At 38.7% G+C, this 11,019-nt stretch overlaps 1 protein-coding gene across 1 annotated transcript; it reads right to left on the bottom strand.

Annotated features, from left to right (window-relative positions):
- Positions 1 to 4,816: 4,816 nt before the first annotated feature.
- Positions 4,817 to 6,096, bottom strand: LOC123488541 (C-C motif chemokine 13-like). The gene is made up of 3 exons (XM_045219441.1): positions 5,911 to 6,096; positions 5,481 to 5,598; positions 4,817 to 5,239 (listed from the first exon to the last, which is right to left on the bottom strand). The coding sequence occupies exons 1-3, from the start codon at positions 5,972 to 5,974 to the stop codon at positions 5,119 to 5,121; spliced, it is 303 nt and encodes a 100-aa protein (XP_045075376.1). The 5' UTR covers positions 5,975 to 6,096; the 3' UTR covers positions 4,817 to 5,118.
- Between the last annotated feature and the right edge of the window lie 4,923 nt (positions 6,097 to 11,019).

Below are 11,019 nucleotides of genomic sequence, written 5' to 3'. Positions count from 1 at the left end.
ACAGCATTATACCAGTTCATAAAGTAACACACAGACTGTGTTATTACAGCACTATACCAGTTCATAAAGTAACACACAGACTGTGTTATTACAGCATTATACCAGTTCATAAAGTAACACACAGACTGTTATTACAGCATTATACCAGTTCATAAAGTAACACACAGACTGTTATTACAGCATTATACCAGTTCATAAAGTAACACACAGACTATGTTATTACAGCATTATACCAGTTCATAAAGTAACACACAGACTATGTTATTACAGCATTATACCAGTTCATAAAGTAACACACAGACTGTTATTACAGCATTATACCAGTTCATAAAGTAACACACAGACTGTTATTACAGCATTATACCAGTTCATAAAGTAACACACAGACTGTGTTATTACAGCATTATACCAGTTCATAAAGTAACACACAGACTGTTATTACAGCATTATACCAGTTCATAAAGTAACACACAGACTATGTTATTACAGCATCATACCAGTTCATAAAGTAACACACAGACTGTTATTACAGCATTATAGCAGTTCATAAACTAACACACAGACTATGTTATTACATTATTATACCAGTTCATAAAGTAACACACAGACTATGTTATTACAGCATTATACCAGTTCATAAAGTAACACACAGACTGTTATTACAGCATTATACCAGTTCATAAAGTAACAGATTGTTATTACAGCATTATACCAGTTCATAAAGTAACACACAGACTGTTATTACAGCATTATACCAGTTCATAAAGTAACACACAGACTATGTTATTACAGCATTATACCAGTTCATAAAGTAACACACAGACTGTGTTATTACAGCATTATACCAGTTCATAAAGTAACACACAGACTGTTATTACAGCATTATACCAGTTCATAAAGTAACACACAGACTGTTATTACAGCATTATACCAGTTCATAAAGTAACACACAGACTGTTATTACAGCATTATACAAGTTCATAAAGTAACACACAGACTGTTATTACAGCATTATACCAGTTCATAAAGTAACACACAGACTATGTTATTACAGCATTATACCAGTTCATAAAGTAACACACAGACTATGTTATTACAGCATTATACCAGTTCATAAAGTAACACACAGACTGTGTTATTAAATCATTATACCAGTTCATAAAGTAACACACAGACTGTTATTACAGCATTATACCAGTTCATAAAGTAACACACAGACTGTTATTACAGCATTATACCAGTTCATAAAGTAACACACAGACTGTTATTACAGCATCATACCAGTTCATAAAGTAACACACAGACTGTGTTATTACAGCATTATACCAGTTCATAAAGTAACACACAGACTGTTATTACAGCATTATACCAGTTCATAAAGTAACACACAGACTGTTATTACAACATTATACCAGTTCATAAAGTAACACACAGACTGTGTTATTACAGCATTATACCAGTTCATAAAGTAACACACAGACTATGTTATTACAGCATTATACCAGTTCATAAAGTAACACACAGACTGTTATTACAGCATTATACCAGTTCATAAAGTAACACACAGACTGTTATTACAGCATTATACCAGTTCATAAAGTGACACACAGACTATGTTATTACAGCATTATACCAGTTCATAAAGTAACACACAGACTATGTTATTACAGCATTATACCAGTTCATAAAGTAACACACAGACTGTTATTACAGCATTATACCAGTTCATAAAGTAACACACAGACTGTTATTACAGCATTATACCAGTTCATAAAGTAACACACAGACTGTTATTACAGCATTATACCAGTTCATAAAGTAACACACAGACTATGTTATTACAGCATTATACCAGTTCATAAAGTAACACACAGACTGTTATTACAGCATTATACCAGTTCATAAAGTAACACACAGACTGTTATTACAGCATTATACCAGTTCATAAAGTAACACACAGACTGTGTTATTACAGCATTATACCAGTTCATAAAGTAACACACAGACTATGTTATTACAGCATTATACCAGTTCATAAAGTAACACACAGACTGTGTTATTACAGCATTATACCAGTTCATAAAGTAACACACAGACTGTTATTACAGCATTATACCAGTTCATAAAGTAACACACAGACTGTTATTACAGCATTATACCAGTTCATAAAGTAACACACAGACTGTTATTACAGCATTATACCAGTTCATAAAGTAACACACAGACTATGTTATTACAGCATTATACCAGTTCATAAAGTAACACACAGACTGTTATTACAGCATTATACCAGTTCATAAAGTAACACACAGACTGTTATTACAGCATTATACCAGTTCATAAAGTAACACACAGACTGTGTTATTACAGCATTATACCAGTTCATAAAGTAACACACAGACTATGTTATTACAGCATTATACCAGTTCATAAAGTAACACACAGACTGTGTTATTACAGCATTATACCAGTTCATAAAGTAACACACAGACTGTTATTACAGCATTATACCAGTTCATAAAGTAACACACAGACTGTGTTATTACAGCATTATACCAGTTCATAAAGTAACACACAGACTGTTATTACAGCATTATACCAGTTCATAAAGTAACACACAGACTGTTATTACAGCATTATACCAGTTCATAAAGTAACACACAGACTGTTATTACAGCATTATACCAGTTCATAAAGTAACACACAGACTGTGTTATTACAGCATTATACCAGTTCATAAAGTAACACACAGACTGTTATTACAGCATTATACCAATTCATAAAGTAACACACAGACTGTTATTACAGCATTATACCAGTTCATAAAGTAACACACAGACTATGTTATTACAGCATTATACCAGTTCATAAAGTAACACACAGACTATGTTATTACAGCATTATACCAGTTCATAAAGTAACACACAGACTGTTATTACAGCATTATACCAGTTCATAAAGTAACACACAGACTGTTATTACAGCATTATACCAGTTCATAAAGTAACACACAGACTGTGTTATTACAGCATTATACCAGTTCATAAAGTAACACACAGACTGTTATTACAGCATTATACCAGTTCATAAAGTAACACACAGACTATGTTATTACAGCATTATACCAGTTCATAAAGTAACACACAGACTGTTATTACAGCATTATAGCAGTTCATAAAGTAACACACAGACTATGTTATTACATTATTATACCAGTTCATAAAGTAACACACAGACTATGTTATTACAGCATTATACCAGTTCATAAAGTAGCACACAGACTGTTATTACAGCATTATACCAGTTCATAAAGTAACAGACTGTTATTACAGCATTATACCAGTTCATAAAGTAACACACAGACTGTTATCACAGCATTATACCAGTTCATAAAGTAACACACAGACTATGTTATTACAGCATTATACCAGTTCATAAAGTAACACACAGACTGTGTTATTACAGCATTATACCAGTTCATAAAGTAACACACAGACTGTTATTACAGCATTATACCAGTTCATAAAGTAACACACAGACTGTTATTACAGCATTATACCAGTTCATAAAGTAACACACATACTGTTATTACAGCATTATACCAGTTCATAAAGTAACACACAGACTGTTATTACAGCATTATACCAGTTCATAAAGTAACACACAGACTATGTTATTACAGCATTATACCAGTTCATAAAGTAACACACAGACTATGTTATTACAGCATTATACCAGTTCATAAAGTAACACACAGACTGTGTTATTAAATCATTATACCAGTTCATAAAGTAACACACAGACTGTTATTACAGCATTATACCAGTTCATAAAGTAACACACAGACTATGTTATTACAGCATTATACCAGTTCATAAAGTAACACACAGACTGTTATTACAGCATTATACCAGTTCATAAAGTAACACACAGACTGTTATTACAGCATTATACCAGTTCATAAAGTAACACACAGACTGTTATTACAGCATTATACCAGTTCATAAAGTAACACACAGACTATGTTATTACAGCATTATTCCAGTTCATAAAGTAACACACAGACTATGTTATTACAGCATTATACCAGTTCATAAAGTAACACACAGACTGTTATTACAGCATTATACCAGTTCATAAAGTAACACACAGACTGTTATTACAGCATTATACCAGTTCATAAAGTAACACACAGACTATGTTATTACAGCATTATACCAGTTCATAAAGTAACACACAGACTATGTTATTACAGCGTTATTCCAGTTCATAATAACAATTAAATGTATTGGAAGTTAGTTCCGTTTTGCTCCTCTAGATGGGGCCAGTCAGTGTTGATGAGATCGATGAGAGGGATTTGAAAGGGCTTGTGACAGAGATAGTCCATACACTGAGTGTACAAAACATTAGGAACATTTCACGCTCAACAGTTTTCTGTGTGTATCGAGAATTGTCCACCACCCAAAAGGACATCCAGCCAACTTTACACAACTTGTGGGCAAGCATTGGAGTCAACATGGGCCAAGCATCCCTGTAGAACACTTTTGACACTTTGTAGAGTACACGCCCCGACGAATTGAGGCTGTTCTGAGGGCAAAAGGGTGGGTTGCAACTCAATATTAGGAAGGTGTTCCTAATGTTTTGTACACTCAATGTATATTCTCTATACATTGAGAATGCTAAAATGAATATCATAGAGAATTTTTCAGAATACTTGATTTATTTAAAGATCTGCAGATGGACAAAGTGAAAAAAACAATATATATATATATATATATATCAGTATATTAGAATAGTTATATATACAACCCATCAATCCATCACAATATCATCAAAGTAAATACATTAATTGAATAATATGATCCACTCTTTCACAGGATATGTTTGAAAGCTTCAACTGATTTATAACATATAAAATGTTAAATAGGTTACTGAATAGCTACATGTCAAATATGTTTACAGTTACAGAAAAATAAACAATGAATATATCCTAGACCTAGCACATTACATTGAACCTACTCCATACCAAGCTCAGATAGGGTATTGACATGTCTGACTAGGGCTGCGTCCCTAATGCCACCCTGTTCCCTTCATAGTGCACAACCAAGGGTTAGGGTGTTAGGAGGGGATGGCGGTTGACGACATCATGGTCGATCTGCTCTCAATCTTGGTCACATGACTCTGGACCCAGGCTTCAGAAGGGTCAACACAAAATGTCTTCCCTTTCTTTGTGGTGAAACTGCAACAGAGTCACAACACATTGTCACTCATGACATCCAGTCTATAATATGAATGCTCCATCTGGTCTAGTACAGTGTAGCCTAGATATAGCCTGGTTCCAGACGTGTTTGTGCTATCATGCCAACTCCTTGTCACTCCTGGTCATGTTAGGCATAACAAGGAGTTGACGTGATAGCCCAAACAGATCTGGGACCAGGCTAGCCTAGATGTCCAGTTTACTTTAGACTACGCTTACTTACATCAGTGCTTTGCGAGGGCAGCTACTGGAGGTTGCTCTGAGAGAAACCACTTGATTGAGAGGGATCCTCCGGGTGAAATGCATACAGCATTCAGTTGCCGTTTCCAACGCAATGACAGCTGTAAACAAATGATCATAAACCACAGTTATCATGAAGATCTCCAGGAGCGTATCCAACAGCGTCTTACACAGCATGGCTACTCATTCACTCCCCAACACACACACACACACACACACACACACACACACACACACACACACACACACACACACACACACACACACACACACACACACACACACACACACACACACACACACACACACACACACACACACACACACACACACACACACACACACACACACACACACACACACACACACACACACACACACACACACACACACACACACACACACACACACACCTGCAGACGTGGTATGGAGGGAGCAGAGCAGTCCCAGGAGGAGTAGAGCAGTCAGGGTCTTCATGGTTCAGAGATGGTTGAGATGCTGAAGATTGTGTTGTCTGAGATGGTCACTGATGTTCTGGTCTCTGATGTTCTGGTCTCTGATGTTCTGGTCTCTGATGTTCTGGTCTCTGATGTTCTGGTCTCTGATGCTCTGGTCTCTGATGCTCTGGTCTCTGATGCTCTGGTCTGGTTCTATGCCTGAGGTCTGATCTGACCTGTCTTTTATACAGAGAGCTGGTCCATCAGACCCATTGACAATTGAGGGGGGAAACTCCCCTCCAACCCTCATTCACTCTGAATATCTTTCTAAGAACCAACATTCTGTTCGTTAGGTTCCTCTTCCTCAATTCTCTGTACCTCTGTTTCCTCCAGTATGTTCAATAGCGCTGCTATTTTCTGAAATACGCAGAATACATTTACTGGAGAATTGCATATCAAAGGAAGGCTATTAAAGTGGACTACATACTATGATACATTACATCAAATACAAGAACAATTAAGATTAAATTAAGTTCTCTACATCATAAGCAACTAGTTTTAATTAATACTTGAAATCAACTATGAATATTTCAACTTTTAAATACAGATGTTAGGATGTGTCCATGTTCATAAAAAACCTACATTGCTGTACTCACAAAGTAGCATACTGTAAACCGTTACATCCTAGTGAAATGAAATCATTGAATAGTTTTCTATCAATGATTCTAAGATTTAGTGTGGTGTGGTTTGTGTCTTCCCTCAGTTTGGAAGGTAGGTGGTTCGATCCCTGGTCGAGTCACAACAACAACAACAACAAATAATGGGACCCGATGCCTCTTTGCTTGGAACTCAGCATTAAAGTGGCATTCTGCAGTTGCTATATCCATTTTTGGACATATAAATAATGATTATATACCCATTGATTAATGAAGAATATAACCTATGAACGCTTCATCAGCATACTTCAACTGCCGTACCCAATCAGAACCCAAAATATAAGCTTTTTTACTCCAATGTTTGTGAACAAAGTAAATGTAAGCAACCACTGTTTAGCCTCAAAACATGTTAAAACTATAATGTTGAGATCATGGATGGTCAGTCCTTGCATTCATAGTTCTATCTATGAATTTGAGAGTGGTTACATTTGTCCAGACCTATCCCTAGCTTTTTACTGAAACAGGGGGAGGGAAATGTTTTGTTATTGTTTCAACTGCTGATTGTCTCTTTAAGGAGATGGGGTAAGGTCCTGCAATAGACTAACATCCTGTCCAGGGGGTGTACTTGTATCCTACATCAAGTAGTCTCATGCTACAGAAACAGGTTAACACACGCTACGGGCAGATTTGGCCCGGACAAGACTACTGTAGTCTCTGTAACTCTCCCCACACTCACACCAACTTCACTAGACTACTGTAGTCTCTGTAACTCTCCCCACACTCACACCAACTTCACTAGACTACTGTAGTCTCTGTAACTCTCCCCACACTCACACCAACTTCACTAGACTACTGTAGTCTCTGTAACTCTCCCCACACTCACACCAACTTCACTAGACTACTGTAGTCTCTGTAACTCTCCCCACACTCACACCAACTTCACTAGTCTACTGTAGTCTTTGTAACTCTCCCAACACTCACAACAACTTCACTAGACTACTGTAGTCTCTGTAACTCTCCCCAAACTCACACCAACTTCACTATACTACTGTACTCTCTGTAACTCTCTTCACACTCACACCAACTTCACTAGACTACTATACTCAATGTAACTCTCCCCACACTCACACCAACTTCACTAGACTACTGTAGTCTCTGTAACTCTCCCCACACTCACACCAACTTCACTAGACTACTGTAGTCTCTGTAACTCTCCCCACACTAACACCAACTTCACTAGACTACTGTACTCTCTGTAACTCTCCCAACACTCACACCAACTTCACTAGACTACTGTTTTCTCTGTAACTCTCCCCACACTCACACCAACTTCACTAGACTACTGTAGTCTCTGTAACTCTCCCCACACTCACACCAACTTCACTAGACTACTGTATACTCTGTAACTCTCCCCACACTCACACCAACTTCACTAGACTACTGTAGTCTCTGTAACTCTCCCCACACTCACACCAACTTCACTAGACTACTTTAGTCTCTGTAAATCTCCCCACACTAACACCAACTTCACTAGACTACTGTAGTCTCTGTAACTCTCCCCACACTCACACCAACTTCACTAGACTACTTTACTCTCTGTAAATCTCCCCACACTCACACCAACTTCACTAGACTACTGTAGTCTCTGTAACTCTCCCCACACTCACACCAACTTCACTAGACTACTGTAGTCTCTGTAACTCTCCCCACACTAACACCAACTTCACTAGACTACTGTAGTCTCTGTAACTCTCCCCACACTCACACCAACTTCACTAGACTACTGTACTCAATGTAACTCTCCCCACACTCACACCAACTTCACTAGACTACTGTAGTCTCTGTAACTCTCCCCTCACTAACACCAACTTCACTAGACTACTGTACTCAATGTAACTCTCCCCTCACTAACACCAACTTCACTAGACTATTGTAGTCTCTGTAACTCTCTTCACACTCACACCAACTTCACTAGACTACTGTACTCAATGTAACTCTCCCCACACTCACACCAACTTCACTAGACTACTGTAGTCTCTGTAACTCTCCCCCCACTAACACCAACTTCACTAGACTACTGTAGTCTCTGTAACTCTCCCCTCACTAACACCAATTTCACTAGACTACTGTAGTCTCTGTAACTCTCCCCTCACTAACACCAACTTCACTAGACTACTGTACTCAATGTAACTCTCCCCACACTCACACCAACTTCACTAGACTACTGTAGTCTCTGTAACTCTCCCCACACTCACACCAACTTCACTAGACTACTGTATCTCTGTAACTCTCCCCACACTCACACCAACTTCACTAGACTACTGTACTCAATGTAACTCTCCCCACACTCACACCAACTTCACTAGACTACTGTAGTCTCTGTAACTCTCCCCACACTCACACCAACTTCACTAGACTACTGTAGTCTCTGTAACTCTCCCCACACTCACACCAACTTCACTAGACTACTGTAGTCTCTGTAACTCTCCCCACACTAACACCAACTTCACTAGACTACTGTAGTCTCTGTAACTCTCCCCACACTCACACCAACTTCACTAGACTACTTTAGTCTCTGTAAATCTCCCCACACTAACACCAACTTCACTAGACTACTGTACTCTCTGTAAATCTCCCCACACTAACACCAACTTCACTAGACTACTTTACTCTCTGTAAATCTCCCCACACTAACACCAACTTCACTAGACTACTGTAGTCTCTGTAACTCTCCCCACACTCACACCAACTTCACTAGACTACTGTATTCTCTGTAACTCTCCCCACACTAACACCAACTTCACTAGACTACTGTAGTCTCTGTAACTCTCCCCTCACTAACACCAACTTCACTAGACTACTGTACTCTCTGTAACTCTCCCCACACTCACACCAACTTCACTAGACTACTGTAGTCTCTGTAACTCTCCCCACACTAACACCAACTTCACTAGACTACTGTACTCAATGTAACTCTCCCCACACTAACACCAACTTCACTAGACTACTGTAGTCTCTGTAACTCTCCCCACACTCACACCAACTTCACTAGACTACTGTACTCAATGTAACTCTCCCCTCACTAACACCAACTTCACTAGACTACTGTAGTCTCTGTAACTCTCCCCTCACTAACACCAATTTCACTAGACTACTGTAGTCTCTGTAACTCTCCCCTCACTAACACCAATTTCACTAGACTACTGTACTCTCTGTAACTCTCCCAACACTCACACCAACTTCACTAGACTACTGTTTTCTCTGTAACTCTCCCCACACTCACACCAACTTCACTAGACTACTGTAGTCTCTGTAACTCTCCCCACACTCACACCAACTTCACTAGACTACTGTATACTCTGTAACTCTCCCCACACTAACACCAATTTCACTAGACTACTGTAGTCTCTGTAACTCTCCCCACACTCACACCAACTTCACTAGACTACTTTAGTCTCTGTAAATCTCCCCACACTAACACCAACTTCACTAGACTACTGTAGTCTCTGTAACTCTCCCCACACTCACACCAACTTCACTAGACTACTTTAGTCTCTGTAAATCTCCCCACACTAACACCAACTTCACTAGACTACTGTAGTCTCTGTAACTCTCCCCACACTCACACCAACTTCACTAGACTACTGTATACTCTGTAACTCTCCCCACTCTCACACCAACTTCACTAGACTACTGTAGTCTCTGTAACTCTCCCCTCACTAACACCAACTTCACTAGACTACTGTACTCAATGTAACTCTCCCCTCACTAACACCAACTTCACTAGACTACTGTAGTCTCTGTAACTCTCCCCTCACTAACACCAATTTCACTAGACTACTGTACTCAATGTAACTCTCCCCTCACTAACACCAACTTCACTAGACTACTGTAGTCTCTGTAACTCTCCCCTCACTAACACCAATTTCACTAGACTACTGTACTCAATGTAACTCTCCCAACACTCACACCAACTTCACTAGACTACTGTAGTCTCTGTAACTCTCCCCACACTCACACCAACTTCACTAGACTACTGTAGTCTCTGTAACTCTCCCTACACTCACACCAACTTCACTAGACTACTGTAGTCTCTGTAACTCTCCCCACACTCACACCAACTTCACTAGACTACTGTACTCTCTGTAACTCTCCCAACACTCACACCAACTTCACTAGACTACTGTAGTCTCTGTAACTCTCTTCACACTCACACCAACTTCACTAGACTACTGTAGTCTCTGTAACTCTCCCCTCACTAACACCAACTTCACTAGACTACTGTATTCTCTGTAACTCTCTCCACTCTCACACCAACTTCACTAGACTACTGTACTCTATGTAACTCTCCCCACACTCACACCAACTTCACATTTAACTGTAAAATTGCTTTTCAATAAATTTATTTGGTGCTGTTTTCAAAATGAGT

Source organism: Coregonus clupeaformis, unplaced genomic scaffold (assembly GCF_020615455.1).
Source record: "Coregonus clupeaformis isolate EN_2021a unplaced genomic scaffold, ASM2061545v1 scaf2379, whole genome shotgun sequence".
NCBI lineage: Eukaryota > Metazoa > Chordata > Actinopteri > Salmoniformes > Salmonidae > Coregonus > Coregonus clupeaformis.
Note: the sequence above shows the minus strand (reverse complement) of the source record. Positions and strands in the feature narration are given on the sequence as shown.